This window comes from Alexandromys fortis, unplaced genomic scaffold, assembly GCF_014885135.2.
Source record: "Alexandromys fortis isolate MF-2015 unplaced genomic scaffold, M_Fortis_MF-2015_v1.1 scaffold_67, whole genome shotgun sequence".
In the NCBI taxonomy this organism is placed as follows: domain Eukaryota; kingdom Metazoa; phylum Chordata; class Mammalia; order Rodentia; family Cricetidae; genus Alexandromys; species Alexandromys fortis.
The window spans coordinates 2,668,995-2,686,334 of NW_026067945.1; the positions used below are offsets into that span (position 1 = coordinate 2,668,995).

At 47.0% G+C, this 17,340-nt stretch overlaps 1 protein-coding gene across 1 annotated transcript in view; it reads left to right on the forward strand.

Moving 5' to 3' along the window:
* Nucleotides 1–17,340, forward strand: part of Adamts17 (ADAM metallopeptidase with thrombospondin type 1 motif 17) — a 295,911-nt gene that overhangs the window by 62,367 nt on the left and 216,204 nt on the right. The window contains exons 5-7 of the mRNA XM_050149201.1: nucleotides 7,780–7,863; nucleotides 8,523–8,680; nucleotides 15,462–15,505. Coding sequence (XP_050005158.1) covers nucleotides 7,780–7,863; nucleotides 8,523–8,680; nucleotides 15,462–15,505 — 286 coding nt within the window. The remainder of the gene's footprint in view (nucleotides 1–7,779; nucleotides 7,864–8,522; nucleotides 8,681–15,461; nucleotides 15,506–17,340) is intronic.

Genomic DNA, 17,340 nt, shown 5'->3' on the forward strand with positions numbered 1-17,340 from the left:
CAGGAATCAGAGCCTCAGGAGGAATTCAGGAGAACAGGCCTTTCCTGGAGACTGAATCTTTATCTGTACAAAAGAAACCAGGGTGCTGAAGGGGTGTTCACGGTGGCATCATTCCCAGCAGCCGGAAGCCGGAAGCACTGACATTCCTACCGATAGATGAGCAGATAAGCGATACCAGATACACGAAATGGAATATGATATTCAGCCTTAAAAGAAAAGAAATTTGGACATACTTTGTAAAATAGATGACCCTGAAGGACATTATCCTCAGTGAAATAAGCCAATCACAAAGGACAAGAAGCGGATGATCCCATTTATGTTTGATATTTAGGGTCATCAGATTTATGGAGATAGAGGATAGAATGGGATTGTTTGGAGACTGAGAAATGAGGGATGGCTAAGTGCTTAATGGGGACAGAGTGTTGTTTTACAAGGTGTTCATGTTCTGGAGGCAGATGGTGCAGATGGCCGTGCAATAGTGTGACTGTACACAATGGCACTAAACTGTATAAACAAACATGGTAGAAATTATAGGCTCTGCTGTATGAGTTTTACTATCAAGATAAAAGGTATGTGTTGATTCTTTTTGGCTTAGTTATTGCCAGCTTTCTGCCCACTCGAGGCAGGGGACCTTGCTACCCACTTCTGCGCACCACGGGAATCACTGGGGTGCATTATCCCCACAGGTCTCTACAGAAGGAGCCATAGACACTGCCCCAAACAATCAGTGAAAAGGGAACCTGAGGGTGGGAGCTGCCACATGCCGAGCCACATGAGAGCAAGTGACCTCTGCGAAGGTGGCCTTTTCTTCCAAAGGGTGGCATTGAGCTGATATGTGATGTCAGCAGAGTGGGGGGATTGTAGGGTTGGTAAACTATGGTCAGACTGACCCTCTTACAGTCCAATGTACTGAGCATGAGGAAAGGGGCGTGCTGTGTGTGTGTGTGTGGTGTGGTGTGTGTGGTTTGTGTGGTATGTGCGTGTGTTGTGTGTGTATAGTGTGTGTGTAGCCTGTGGGGTGTGTGTGGTATGTGCGTGTGTTGTGTATGTGTGTAGCATGGTGTGGTGTGTGTGTGGTATGTGCGTGTGTTGTGTATGTGTGTAGCATATGGTGTGGTGTGTGTGTGGTATGTGCGTGTGTTGTGTATGTGTGTAGCATATGGTGTGTGGTGTGGTATGTGCGTGTGTGTGTTGTCACTGCCAACCAGTTTAAAAAGAAGAGTTATGGACTGATTGGTGTTTTAAAAATGCTTTTGATTTCTGGGTGGTGGTAGCACACACCTTTAATCCGAGCGCTTGGGAGGCAGAGTCAGGCAGATCTCTGTGAGTTCAAGGTTAGCCTGGTCTACAGAGCTAGTTCCAGGATGGCTAAGGCTACACAGAGAAACCCTGTCTCGGAAAAATAAAATGCTTCTGATGCAGGCATACTGGCATTTACCTAAGTACCTGGGAGGCTGAGGCAGATGCAAACCTGGGCTATGGGTGGGGGGAGAGACTATCTTTTAAAATAATAATGATTATTATGATTGTGATTATTGTTAATACGCCTGTATCTGGAATGTGGCTCAGTGGTAGAGTGTTTGCCTCACATACACAGCCCCCAGTGTTGCAATAAACAAGAGCCACTCCTTCGTGTCTTAGCTGGGAGCATGGAGTCTTGCTCCTGGCTCTGTGTCCCTAGAGACTGAGCAGACATTGCCTCTGGGACATCTGTCCAAAATGACCTCCCTGCCCAGGGTGTACAGTGGGCTGCTGTGGCTTTTCCACATGCCTGGCAGAGCCGATTTGGTTCTCCTTGGGTGGGGGCCTCGGGTGACACCAGAGCCGGCATGTTTTAAGGTACAAATTGCAGACAGAAGCAGGTGCTGTCTCACCAGAAACGCTGCATGCAGATGGGCAGCTGAGCTGGAAAGCAGGGCCACCCGGCAGGGTTTTGGTTGTTCTCTGCTTCCTTAACAACCATGGAGTGGTATGAAAAATCCGAGACCATCCAGGCAAGCTGTTTGGAGAAATGACATCAATTTCACTTTATTACCATATGAAATAGACAAGGAGTCTCTCTGTGGTCGCCCTGAAGGCTGCCTGGTGTGAGAGTGGGCCCTGGTTCTTACACTTCAGCACGTCCCAGAAGCCCTGGGAGCTTCCTTCAGCACACACAGCCGGTCTGTTTTAGGGGGGTCTGGGGGCTCCAGAGTATGCATTTCCAGCATACGCCTGGGCCCCCCCTCTAGAGTTACTGTGAATTTAGTAAATTTAGTCTTTACCTTTTGGGGTGAGGTCTGAATGGGACAGGGTGGGGCTCACCCAAGCTCACTGACAGCTTGGTGAAAATCCTGCCACCTGTGATGACAGTTACCGTCGCCCACGTCTGTCCTAATCTCTCACCCCTTCTCCAGTCCCTGTCTGCCATCGCCACCAGCTCTGTGTCCCCAAGTCACCCAGCTGGGAGAGCCACAGTGTGCTGTTGGCAGCAAGGCTACCTGCTTGGCTCAGGCTGCCGAGGGAATGTGACAAAGCAGCCAGAGCTCTGAACACGGACTGGGCCACAGGCAGAGTTGGACACGAGGGACCGACTTTCCAGACAATTGGCGGCACGGCTCCAGGCCCAGCTAGGTGTCTTCCTAAGTATCAAGCACTGTTGCCTTTTGGACTCCTTGGGAGCATGATTTCCATGGGAAAAAGACAGAGGATCTTGCTTGCATGTCTCAGAATTGTACCTTGTTTGTTCCTCTGACTTCCCTGTCCTGGAGGGAGCTCCCGTTTCCTCTCTGCCCTGCCCTGAACCCTGTGGAACTCTGTGAGGGTGTGTGTGTGCAAATAGCAGGTGACAGAGGGCTCAGCTGTGGTGGTTAGACTCTGCTAGCTGTCCCTGGGGTGACCGCCTGCATTGCACGGGGGAAATGCCATCCATCCTTACTAGTCAGTGATCTTGTAATTGTTACCTTTCTTTGGTTGTGACAAAGCACTGTGGCCAAGGCAACTTATAGAAGGGTTTATGTGGGGCTTATGGTTCCAGAAGGCTAAAAGCACATCACCATCATGACAGGGAAGTATGGGTAGCGTGTAAGCATGGAGGCTGGGACTGGAACCTACGCGCTGAGGGCTCACATCACAAACCGCCAACAGGAAGCCGAGAGCGCAAACCTGAGGTGGCGTATGACTTTTGAAACCCTTCCAGTGATGTACCTCCTCTAGCAAGGCTTTCTAAGCCTACCCAAATAGGGCCACCAAGTGGGGACCAAATGTTCCAATGCCAGGGAACCTGGAGGGCATTTCCCATTCAACCCCCCCCCACAGGAATTTAGGGCACGAAGATTTTAAGAACGAATTATACTTTTAATTGTGACGAATACCAGAGAATTTGCCACCATAGCCGTGTGTAAGTGTTCGGTAATGTTAAGTCCATTCTCCTCTTGTCTGCCCAGCATCCAGGATGGTTCGCCATCTTCTAGGGCTGACACTCCACACCCATTTTCTCTTTAGACCATTAGACCATTTTCTCCGTTTTCCATCTCCCTCGCCCTTGGAGCATGGGGCTGTTTCCTTCTTTCCACTCATATCCCATCTTTGTGCATTCATCCCAGGGGAATCAAGGAAGCCTGGGGACATAGGATGTGCATAGTGCTGGGCTATTCTCAGACTGACGAGGAGTCGCAGAAGATTCTAACTCAGGGACTTGTTGTGTGTTCTGCCCGGTGCTCATATGAATGCCTATCGGTTCTGCATTCTCCGTTGACGCAGCAGACCAGAGACCAGAGCATCACTGAGAAGTGCCCTGTCACATTACTGTCTTACTTAAGTAATTAAAAAATTTATAGTCACGTGGTATAGCCCAGTCTGGCCTGGAATTTGTTGTAAATACCGGGCTCATCTCCAACTTGTAATCCCTCTGCCTCGGTCTCCTAAGTACTGGGATTACAGGCATGAATGCCACAGTCTTAGAGTTACTGTTGCTATGATGAAATACCATGACCAAAAGCAAGTTGGGGAGGAGAAGGTTTATTTGGCTTAAATTTCCTCGTTGCTGTTCATCGTTAAAGGAAGTCAGGACAGGAACTCAAACAGGGCAGGATCCTGGAGGCAGGAGCTGATACAGAGGCCCTGGAGGAGTGCTAGTTACTGGCTTGCTTCCCCTGACTTGCTCAGCTTGTTTTCTTATAGAACCCAGGATTATCAGCCCAGGGACGGCACTGCCACAATGGGCTGAGCCATCCCCCATCAATCATTAATTGAAAAAAAAATGCCTTACAGTGGGATCTTATGGAGACATTCTCTCAACCGAGGTTCCCTCCTTTCAGATGACTCTAGCTTGTGTCAAGTTGACATAAGTCTAGCCAGCGCACTAGCCATGCCTGACTTCATATTCCTCATATTTTAACTTTCTTACGTTTATTTATTTATATTTATTTTATTGTGTACATGACACCTATATGTCCACACTATAGTACATAATGCAGAAGTCAGAGGACAACGTGCAGGAATCTGTTCTCACCTTCCACTGTGTGGGTTCCAGGGTTCGAACTCAGGTCTTGAGCCTTAGCGGCAAGTGCCTTTACTCACTAAACCACCTTGTCAGCCTGCTTGTTATTTCTTTAAACCCATGATATTCTTGAATATCTTGAGGGTTCGGCTGGTATTACAGGTATTGCACACTTATTTATTTTATGTTTAGGTGCTGGGACAGAACCCAGGACCTCCTGTGTGCCACGCCCATGCTATCTCATTGAGTAACCCCTGAACTTCAAATGCACTGCTTCCCCAGCCCTGTGACAAAGGCCTGCACAACTGAATATTTTTTTCTTTTATAGCACGAATCTTCCTTTGGGGTTTTCATGTTTGGAACTGTTGTACACCAGTTAAGGCCCAATCCTCATGCTGGGTATTTCAGGGAAAGAAAATTGAGCTAGAGCCATTGGGAGGTTCTTGAAATATCCAAACAAGAAAAAATTACGTGCTCCCCTCATCCCCCAGGGTCAGGAATAGATAATGAAGAACGGACTTCAGAATTGGCCTATGGGGGGATGGTCCAACATTTAAAAAAAAAAAAGGACAGATATTTTATACTTGAAGACAAGGCATTTTGGAGTGGGGCCCGAGAACAGAGCAAGTGAACGTATTCCCTCTTTTTTCCCCCGTGTGGGAAAGAATATTAAGTTGCACAAAGATTTTATTTAACCATAATAGCAGCTTTCAGTGCACAGTGTCCACACTGTGACTCAGCTAATTCTATGTCACAGAGCTGCCTAAAGCCTGTGCTTGCATGGTTTGCAGGCTCGCGGTCCTTTGGATAGGCAGCTGCACTTGGCCTGCACAGACCCTGGCTTTGCTGCTGGCTATGGCCGTCAGCTGCTGCTGAGTTGAACATAGGCAGGCAGCAGCAGAGGAGAAAGTTTTAGCGCTCTCGGTATGAGATCCCCTTCCAGGTAGTCTGTGAGCTAAAACCAAGAGGAATAGCAAGAAAGTTCTCTTCCCTGTTTCCTCCATATCCTATAACTATCACCATTTTTAATACCTCCCATCAAATCTCTCAGAGCCCTGGTTTTGCTCTGGTACAAGAGAGGAACTCAGGCGGGCTGTACTGACCTGGGGGCCTCACATCCAATGGGTCTTCCTTGTTCGTGTGATTCCCCAGTTCCTCTGCCTTATGATTTCTCCTTTGTTCTTCTTCTCGGAAGACCTCCCAGGATGTCTTGATGGGGAGGTCCTTCATAGTAGGTGCTTCTGAGAAGAGGCATATTTGTGCCTAAGTGGGTCTTGTGCCGCCATGATGAAATGCCTAAAACAAGAACCTTATAGAGAAAGGTTCTGCTGAGCTCGCAGTTTGGGAGGCTCAGGTGCGATTCTGGCAGACCCACAACTTCGGAGTCTGGCACAGGCACAAGATGACAACTGCGGTGCAAACATTGATGCTCAAAGGCAGAGAGAGCGAGCTAGGGGACCCACAGCCTTCCCCAAGCACCTAAAGGCCTCTCAGTAGAGCCTCCCCGCTACACCACCCTGGAGCCAAGTCTTGGTGTATCTGTACTGGGGGCACCAAATGGCCACAAGGGGAGGGGTTGAGAGGAACATGTCCCTTTCTGTCGCTATGATATGGTTCAGTGGCAGTTTTTGGTTAGAGTGAGGACTTAGGGGAACCCAGGAAGAGATGAACAACTTGACTGGATGACCCCGGATATGAATCAGGGTGTTGCTAACTGGCTCTGAGTCTTTAATATGTGCCTTCCCCTACAAGAGCCTGTTCCGTCAGTGGGAACGATACAGATGCCAACTTTCCTGAGTGGCAGAGAAGATTAAAGATGACATGGGCTGGGCTATTGTAAGTGTCTGTCTCCCTTTACCGTAGGTCCTTGTGATGAAAGCCTGAGGCTGGAGTTTTGACTTTTCTGCCAGAATTACCTGACATCCATTTCTTTGTTTCAAAATCACCCTCGCTGTATGTTTTCAAAGCTGTTTTTATTATGAGCATGTATGTGCATGTCATGTATGTGTATGTATGCATGTGTGAGAACTTATGGAGGCCAGAAGAATGCATCAGATTCCTTGGAACTGGAGATACATACAGTTGCGGGCTATCCGACATGGGTGCTGGGAACTGAATTTAGGTTATCTTGAAGAGCAACAAGTTGTTCAATGCTCAGCCATCTCTCCAGATGCTGTACATTTTAAAAAGTACTGCCTTCCCTCTTACATGTAACATATATATGCTCATGTGTGTGATTCTAGAATTTCCTATTATATATATACATTTGGGGAATATGAAGTTTCTTTTAATTAAATCTCTCTCTCTGTCACACACACACACACACACACACACACATACACACAGATGTTATGTGTGAATACAGGCATGCTTGTACCACAATCAGGTGCGGAGGTCAGAGGGCAACTTCCAGTTGCTTCTCCTGGCCTACCTTGTTTCAACAAGGTAGGGTCTGTCTTGTGATTTTCTGCTTCCCTGAATCCTCCAGGCTAGCTGGATGAGTACTTCCAAGTGATTCTCTTGTCTCCGCTTCCCATCTCCTTGCAGGAGAGCAGAGATTACAGATGTGCACTGCCGTATATGGGTTTTAGGGGTGGTGGTGGTTAATGTGAGTTCTCGTGATTGAATGTGGGCTGTCAGGCTTGTGCCGTTAGCACCTTCATCTGCTGAGCCCTCTCTGGCCTGGCTTCTGCTTCAGTGAGGATTTTCAGTCTCAGAAAGCTTTGTTTTTTGTTTTTTGAGACAGAGTTTCTCTGTGTAGCCCTGGCTGCCCTGGAACTTGTTCTGTAGAATAGGCTAGCTTCAAACTCAGAGATCTGTCTGCCTCTGCCTCTGCCTCCCAAGTGCTGGGTTTAAAGGCCTGTGCCACCAAATCCTGGCTAGAAAACCTTAATAGAATCTGAAAAATGTTCTCATACATATTTTCCTTAAATCAGATTTTATTGATACTGAGATTTGAGTTACATGTAATTATTTTTAATTTTTCTCATACTAGAAGAATACAAACCACATTTTAATGTTTTTTTAAACCAATATTGTGTATTTTGGAACTGCTTTAGAGATATAGAAAATTGAGCGGGTAGTGGAGTGTTCACATGCACAAGTTTTGGTATTTTTAGCATCTTGGACTTATACAGTATGTTTGATAGCAAGTATAGGGCAGTATTGACTAATACCTTATCTAATACCCATGGTTCCTGCAAATTTCTTTAGTCTTTATTTAGTATCGTACCATCCAGAACACTGCCGTATTTAAGGAACTATGTTTACATCTTCATTTTTTTTCCCTCTGTGAATAGGTGTACAACATGTTTCAGCACCAGAGCCTTGGGATTAAAATTAACATTCAAGTCACCAAGCTGGTCCTTCTGCGACAACGCCCGGTAAGTCTGCAGGTGCTCTTCATGGGTTTGGAAGTTTCTCCTGACTGCTAGGGAGGGCTTCAGGCAAAGTAGCTTGTTCACCTTCCTCGCTTTGAAGATAGTGCCATTGTGAGAGAAGCGAGTCTTGGGACTAGAACCATGGGCGTACGCATGCTGCTTAGGATCCCGAGGGAACCCTGAGCCATGGGCTCACACACTTCCTCTGTTCCTGGAAGGTCTGGCATATGGCTTTCTCACATGAGCAAAGCTGTGGGTAGTCTCAGAAGCATGACTTTCTACCTGGTGCTCCTGCCACGGTGGAACTCAGCATAGCCTTGTCTTTGCTGTTTCAGCTGAGTGTCTCCCTTCACGCCAGTGCTGGCTACAACAAAGCAAAGCAGGCGGCAGGCATCGAGGGGAGTGCTTTTGGTTTTGTAGACTGTTATGTTTCTGAGAAGTAGATTGCTTTGCTTTCATGAGTCATTATTGAACTTGTAGATAAAGTCCTTGGTGGTCTTGGGACCTCCTGGGTATCCTTTGGTTCTAGGTGTTTATCTCAGGGCAGAGAGAGTCATTGAATTTTATTTTTCAAGAGCATCTCCCATCACAATAGAGTCTGGGTGGCAACTCTGGCTCCCTGGATGTCACCGTCTCTCACTACCCTCTTCTGTTCCTCTTAGGCCAAGTTATCCATCGGGCACCATGGTGAGCGGTCCTTGGAGAGCTTCTGTCACTGGCAGAATGAGGAGTATGGGGGTGCGCGGTACCTCGGCAATAACCAGGTACCAGGAGGGAAGGATGACGCGCCTCTTGTGGATGCTGCTGTGTTTGTGACCAGGTAAACCCGGAGCCAGCTTTTCTCTGGCAAGCAAGAGTAAAAAGGCAGTACCCTTTGGAGAGCATGTTAGCAAGACAGACTTGGAGGTCAAGCTTGTGCCCACTTGCTTGGGCTTTGGGGTTCTCAGCAGTCAAATGGGGGTTGTTGTAGGTTCAGCCTCTGAGGGCTGAACAAATAATGAGCTATTGTCTATAAGCAGTGCCTAACCCAGGGTGTTAGCTGTCATTAGCCCTGCTGGCGGTATTAGAAGAATACTCAAATTCTACGTCACTGGAGACGTAGAATGGTCTATAAATGCATGTTCTTCTCCCTTACTCCCCCACCTTCCCTTCGTAGCATGCTAGCAAGAGAGCATTTGCAGCTGCTGCTGACCGACTTGGGCAACCTGTTGGGGAGGAGAGTGGATGCTGTGGGAGGAACCCTAGGTGGGTCCATGGGCGACCTACACAGCCTTGTAAGACACGCCATGCACAGAACTGTGGCCACCCCCCAGAAAACTCAATCTCTTAGATGCCCATGGATGTCACATAGAGACTCTGATTGAAACATGGGTAAAGGTTCTTTCCTGGCTACAGGACTGGGGCCCAGAAGTGCACAGCAGAAACCCAGGGCAGCCTCTGAAGCCTCAAGCAACCACATCACCCTAATTTCCTAGTGACTCCAGAGCCACTGATCAGAAGCAGGTGACCGTAAATGATGAAGTTTATCTCCTCATGTTCTGGAGCCTACATGCTCGAAATCTGGGCATTGACAAGGTTCCATTCTCGCCAGATCCTCAAGGGGAGTATCATTCCTTATTTCCTCACTTCTGGTGGCTATTGCCACCCGTGACAGACCTTGTGGGCACCGCACTCGAGTTCCCTTCTACTGTCACATGGCCTTCTCTCCATGTTTCTATGTCCCGATTGTCCTGTGTCAGATTGTCCCTGTAAGAGGACTCCTTCTTCTTCTCCTCCTTCTATTATTTTTATTTTTCGAGACATTTGAACTCTGTAGGTCAGGTTGGTCTAACAGATCAGAGATCCTCCTGCCTCCGCCTCCCAAGTGCTGGGATTAAAAGTGTGCACCACCACCCAGTTTGTGACCACTTCTTAAATGAATTACGCCTGCAGTGACCCTCTTTCAAAATAAAGTCACATTAATAGGCACTTAGCCATTTCTGTCTTGGGGACACAATTCTAGCATACACATGCAGTCATACACAAACACACATGCGTACTTATACAGACACACATATACACACACAGAAAGAGAGAGGGAGAGAGAAAGATGGAGAGGGAGAAAAAAGGAGAGAACATATACCTTGTCATTACCAGCCTGCAGACTGATGTCTGACCCCCTTTTCGAGAATGGCCATCAACTTCTAGTCCCTTGTGTTGAGAGGCAGTCTGTAAGCGTGTGGTTCCTGTGAGAACATTTGCTACTTACGTGGGATTCGATTAAACGTCTCTAGGGATGTTTTGGGCACTGTCTTCTTTTAAATAATTCTGTGGTTATGATAGGTCCATGAGCTGGCAGGCCTGCTGCAGGTCTGGACTTGCCAACCAGTGAGTGCTGGCACCTCCTGGTGCTCCTTCCTTAGAAGTGCTGGGCACCCCTCTTCCCTAGCCAGAGACTGCCGTCACTCCCTTAGGAATGGCATTTGGCAACTATGGGACTTTCTATAGAACACTCAAGGGTTCTGGGGATGGGGAGGACAGATGTTTTGAGAGTGAATTCTGCTTGGTAAGTGAGCAGGAGTTTAGTGGAGCCATGTTTATGCATAACCATAAATTATTATGATTTGTTTCCTACATGAAATTAATTAGGTCTAATTAAATTAGATCTAAAAATCCTTCCTAGAGAGAAACTTGTTTTACACAATTCCGGGATTGAAATATGCAACTAAATTTCCAGTGCCCCTACTTTGAAAGTGGTTTTTATAAACACTATAAAACTTGGGAATTCTGGTGTTTACTAAAAATATTATTAATTTAGGGGATTTCCTCCTGACACCATATTTTAAAATGCCTTTTGCCCTTTCCACTGTTTCCTTTCACGAGAAGCTAGTTAACTCGTCTATAACCTGCCCGTCTTCCTAGTGGTGTTCTGAGGTGAGGCTGTTTCAGATTTGCTCATCGGTTTCAAGGATGCAGGGCATCTGTTACTGCCAAGGTACGGGAGAGCACCAGAGAGGGGAGAGAAAGCGCTTGGAAGTATACAGTGCATCTATTGCTGCCAAGGTACAGGAGAGCACCAGAGAGGGGAGAGAAAGCGCTTGGAAGTGGTCTTGTTTTGGAAATGAAAAGCATTTTCTTTTCCCCCAGAGAAAATAAATGTCATCAAAATCAGAGTTAGCAAAACTCTGGGTTAGGTATTTTTATAAAAACCACAAATAGCCAAGTGTCTTAGTTAGGGCTTCTGTTTCTGCAACAAAACACCATGACCAAAAAGCAACTTGGGAAGGAAAGGGTTCATTTGGCTTATACTTCATCACTGCTGGTCCTCACTGAAGGCAGTCAGGAGAGGAACTCAAACCAGGCAGGATCCTGGAGGCAGGAACTGACGCAGAGGCCATGGAGGGGTGCTGCTTACAAGCTTGTATCCCTTGGCTTGCTGAGCCTGCTTTCTTGTAGAATCCAGGACCAGCGGCCCAGGGATGACACCACCCACCATGGGCCAGGCCCTCCCCCATTTATCAGTAAATGAGAAAATGCCTTGCAGCTGGGTCTCATCTCAGGGAAGCATTTCTTCACTGAAGCTACTTCTTCTCTGATGACTCTACCTTGTGTCAAGTTGACACACAAAACCAGCCAGTATATACTAAGTAAGGTAAAGCATGTCCGTTATCCCAGCACTTGGATGGTAGAGACAGCAGAATCAGCTGTTTAAGGCCCCCTGTGCCTACACAGTGAATGTGAGGCCAGGTTAGACTATGTGACATCCTGTCTTAACAACGAAACCAACCATAGGGCTGGGAAGATGACTTAGCCTGGAAAGTGCTTGTCACACAAGCATCAGGACCTGAGTTTGATACTCTGAAATTCACGTGAAAGGACTGGGCTCCTTGCTGGACATTTGTAATCTCAACACTGAGGGGCAGAGATGGTGGCTTGCTGGTTTGTAATCCCAGCACTGAGAGGCAGAGATAAGGGCTTGCTGGCTTGCTTCTGTAATCCAGTTGGTGAGGTTCAGTTTCAGTGAGAGACCCTGTCTCAAAAGACTGAGGTGGAGAGAAATTAACAAAAATCCAACCATGATCTTCTGGCCTGATCCCACCATGGGTGCACATGCACACACATATGCACACACACACACACACTCATACACACACTCACACACACTCACATATACACACACTCATACACACACTCATACACACACTCACACACTCATGCACACTCTCACACACACTCATACACACTCTCACACACACTCATACACACACACAAACTCACACACCTAAGGGTACATTTTCTTTTTCTATTTCACGATGATACCTCAGGGTTGTTGAAGGCATTGTTCCTGCTTCTGTGTAACTGCTCAGTGAATGAATCACCGCTCAACCATATCCCCAGAGGATGTCAATGCAAATGTTGACTCCAGCGGCAGCACTGGGGTGGGTGGAAGAGGAGCTGGCTGAGGAGCCTGGTGGATAACTTCAAACTGGGACTGTGGTTCCTGAGCTTGAGATCATAGCACTCTGGTGTTCTGCAGGGACATGGGATGCAGGCAGTTGTCTGCTCTAGAAAGGTATCCTTTCTGTCTCCTAGGAAATCCCACAGACCAGCCATTGTTCACGGGACAGCATCCCTGTGTTCTGGGCTCACATATGGCCAGTGTGAGGATTTTTCTTTTCTTTCTCTGTTTTGGCCTGTGGCTAAGCCTGGGAGCCGTTCTCCTGGATGCTGGCTGCTGCAGAGGATGTGAACATGATGTCATGGCTAGCAGAGGCAGTCAGCTTTTCTGCAGCTGTGTGTGTCTAGGCTGTAGACAGCCACCATGTGCACTGTGGCTGGAGGCCAACCAAGGCCACACAGAAGACGGGGGCTCCAGCCCTAGTAGCTATACCTTTGGTTCTGTGCTTGACCTAGGAAGACAGGCACACAGTGTTTCTCCCCAAGCCCAGCTCGGTGTTTCTGTAAAGAACATCGGAGAGACACCTAAGCAAGCATGCAGGCCTGGCTGAGGGTCATGCTGGGATACCTCTGCTGGTCCCAATCTTCAGCACCCCACAGTCCATTTCCCCCTGCCCATTCTGCATTTCTATGAGCTAGATTTATCATTTCACAATGTATACTTCCAACCTAATATTTGTATTGTGTAAATATGTACAAATTTCTCTGTCAATTGATAAAGGATAATGTTAAAATAAATCGACCCAAAATCGATAACCTAAAGTATACATATTTTTTATGAAAAACTTAGAAATTTTCAGAGGCAAAACCCATTGAGTGACAGATACAACTCACTTGGAGTTATCTCCCCACTTTGTTTCTGGCCACACCTTCTAGGCTTTTGCTCCCATTTGTGCATGCCACCTGCCCTGTCATTTCCCCTGCAGGATGCCCAGTGTCCCAAGATGCTCAGTTGTCAACCTACACCTGGGCATCTGGGCATCAACATTGTTAAACAGAATCGTACTATGGGTACGCGTGAACTGGTTGGATCTCCAGGATCCGTGCCTTGCAGCAGTAGGCTGAGGGATACATACGTGCAGGGTTTGCTCCTTTAACACACACCACACCGGGGAGTAGAGTGGGCTTATACATGCAGAGATGGTAATGAATGAGACGGAAGGAGAGGGACACCGTTCCCAGTGTCACTTAGTCACTTAGACGAGACTAAGGTGAAAGTGAGAAGGGGGATTCGTGGACACGAGAATGGAACTGTGGCTGCCTTAGCCAGGGAAGGTCAGCTGGGGCCACGGCTGCCAGCTTCCGTCGTACCTGTGCTTAGCATCAGGACAGTTTGGGGATATATATATATATATATTCGAGACAGGGTTTCTCTGTGGTTTTTGGAGCCTGTCCTGGAACTAGCTCTTGTAGACCAGGCTGGTCTCGAACTCACAGAGATCCGCCTGCCTCTGCCTCCCAAGTGCTGGGATTAAAGGCGTGCGTCACCACCACCCGGCTTATTTATATATTTAAAGGTAAATGAATCATGGCTGCTCTAGGGCTATCTCTCTTTCTTTATCTCTTTCTCCTAGCCAGCTGCTGGCCCCACCAGCACTCTGCGGTTGCCTGCTAACTGTGGGAATTTGTGGAGGGGAGCTTGGGGATGTTTGTTGGTGGAAACACAAGGCCCAGCCCTTCATTTCATCAAGAGGAGTGAGCATGAACCCAGGGCTGAGGCAGGCTTTGTACCTTTATTTTCCCACTCACCCTCAACTGCACACCTGGGAGTTCTCTGTGAGTTTTAAAAAAGATTCTTAGAAATGGCTTTTTGTCGCCTTCCTGTAGATACAGTTAATGGCCCTTACTGAGTGACTTTGAGATGCCTCTACAGTTGACTGGTAATTAATTGTCTCTGATCAAAAACACCTCTTAATTTTGTTTCAAACTCTTGAAGGAATAACTTTCTTTTTTTTCTTTATAGTTTGATTGTGCCTGACCTCTGACATTTTTTTTGTTGCTTTGCCAATGATTAATACTTACAGAGAGAAGACTCCCCCCCCTTAACTTAATCAGTTTGCATTTACAGGAATTTGAATTTTATGAATATGTCTAATTTAAAAAATAATAGCATCATGGGACTGGAGAGATGACTCCACAGTTAAGAGCGCTGGGTTTGGTTCCCAAAATCCCCATGGTGGCTCACAGCCATCTATAACTCCAGCCCCAGGGGATCCAATGTCCTCTTCTGATTCTCCAAGGGCACCAGGTAGACAAATGGTGCACATACATACGTACAAAACACTCGTGCACACAAAAGTAAATAAATCTTAAAAAATAAAAGGTACCATTTCTATATGATAAAGTCTATACAACGTAATTTGTTTCTCTGTACAATTCATTTCTAATAACTAAGTGTGGAGAAGTTAGCTGTAAAGGGGACGTCCTGGGCTGGTGAGGTGGCTCAGTGGATAAGGGTATTTACCGCCAAGCCTGGTGCCCTGCATTTCCGTTCCACAACCCACCTGGCAGAGGAAAAGAACTGACTCCTTCATACTTTGTCTTAGTTAGGGTGACTATTACTGTGAAGAGATACCACGCCCATGGCAACTCTTATAAAGGAAGACATTTAATCGGGGGCTGGCTTACAGTTTCAGAGGTCTAGTCTGCTTTTTGTCATAGCCAGAAGCATGGCAGCATACAGGTAAATACCATAGTAGAGAGGTAGCTGAGGGTTCCACATCTGAGTCAGTAGAGGAAGAGAGAACAGCACTGGGCCTGGCTTGAGCTTCTGAAACCTCAAAGCCTGCTCCCAATGACACACTTCCTCCAACAAGGCCACACCCACCCCAACAAGGCCACATCTCGTAATAGTGTGACTTCCCATGAACTTATGTGGGCCATTTTCATTCAAACCACCACAGAACTTTACATGTGTACTATGGCACATGCATGCAACCTCACAAATACCCCCCCCTGCAATCTACGATGGGGCTCTTCTGTGTGGTAACTGGGTTTACCATTTAGAACTGTCATGGATGGTTTACTGTTGACAGATATTGCTAATTGTCCAAATAAAAGCACCAACATTTCAGGAACACTAGCCAATATTAGTGTGGTATCTTCCTGTCCTATTCCTGCAGGGTACCACGTACATCTAACTGTACCTTTTTTTATCCCCCCAGGACAGATTTCTGCGTTCACAAAGATGAGCCGTGTGACACTGTTGGTAAGTTCACGGTTGATGATGTGTCGTGGGGCCTCTAGTCTGCAGGAGTCACCCCCTGTGTTCCCACACGAGCTTTGTCTTTTCTGTTGCCTCTCTTCGTGTAAACTGATTCCTTGGCTGTATTCTATTCTTTTTGCAGGTAAGTTTTGAGGTTGCCCATGCCAGAAGGCATCTAGATAAAGGGTTAAGAGTGTATAACAAGTCGAACCAAGGGCAGGAGCAGCCAGGCTGCTCTGAGGTATCTGGAGCAGAGACGTGATGGTCTCTAAGCATCTAGCCCACCCCGACCATTGGCTTTCTAGTCTCAACAGTACTGAGACATGCATGCAGTGCTGGAGAACACAGGCTTTCTTCCTTTTCTTCCTCACCTGTCCCTCACCTGCAGGTTTCCTTCCTCTCCTGTGTTCAGTGAAACCTGCACTGCCCTTCAGTTCTTGTTTTGTTTTGGTTTTTATTATTATTATTATTAATTATTTATTAAAGATTTCTGCCTCCTCCCTGCCACCGCCTCCCATTTCCCTCCCCCTCCCCCGGTCAAGTCCCCCTCCCTCGTCAGCCCAAAGAGCAATCAGGGTTCCCTGCCCTGTGGGAAGTCCAAGGACCACCCACCTCCATCCAGGTCTAGTAAGGTGAGCATCCAAACTGCCTAGGCTCCCACAAAGCCAGTACGTGCAGTAGGATCAAAAACCCATTGCCATTGTTCTTGAGTTCTCAGTAGTCCTCATTGTTCGCTATGTTCAGCGAGTCCGGTTTTATCCCATGCTTTTTCAGACCCGGGTCCTGATAGAACATCCCCACTGAGACAATGGGGATGCCCTTCAGTTCTTAAGGTTTCATGTAGAAACCTTCCTTCTGCCAGGCGGTGGTGATGCACTCTTTTAATCCCAGCACTTGGGAGGCAGAGGCAAGAGGATCCCTGAGTTTGAGACCAGCCTGGTCTACAGAGCAAGTTTCAGGACAGCAAGAGTTACACAGATAAACCCTGTCTCAAAAACCAAAACAAAGCCCATTTTAATTCCAGCACTCGGGAGGCAGAGGCAGGTGGATCTCTGTGAGTTTGAGGCCAGCCCGGTCTACAGAGCGAGTTCCAGTCAGGCTCCAATGCTACAAAGAGAAACGCTGTCTCGAAAAATCAAAAGCAAACCAAACAAAATAAAAATAAGCCTTTCTTTAGGTGTAGGCAGAGTACTTATCAAATAGAGGGAGTATCTGTGGTTCTCCAGCGTCATCTGCCATCACACATGGGGAGGTCCCAAATATTGTATTACCCAGAGAAAATTATGAATCTCATATGTTCAGGCGCTTCAAGTTACAGAAACACTGATGGGGAGTCAAAAAGAATGAACATATCTAATGTAAAATCCAGATGTTAGCCGCCCGCTACCATGGAGTCTCAGTAATGGGTGACCTTGGCCTCTGCCTTGGCTCTACATGACTGAACTGGGTAACTTAAGTTTCTTAAGACCTATGGTGACTACCTTGATTAGATGATTTAATAAGGCCCTTTAAAATCTGGTATGATAGCCAACCTTCATTTTACACATTGAAGTTTATGGTTATTTTATTTTTTTTACTTAATCAGTATTCAATCAGAGAACAAGATATCAAAAATCAGAAAATGGATGTCTGCACTTTGCCCCTAAGGACTGGTTCCATGGTGGAATCTCTGGGCGAAGATAATGTTAGTCTTGTTTTGCTTGTGGGGTACCTGAGCCCTGCCCAGGGGCTGTGGATGATGTAAAGCAAAAGGGAGGTGTGTGACCCGCACTGTTGCTCCTTCCGGCATTTACTGGGCCCTTGAGGACCGCCATAGCTCCTTCTCGAGTGTGCCTCTG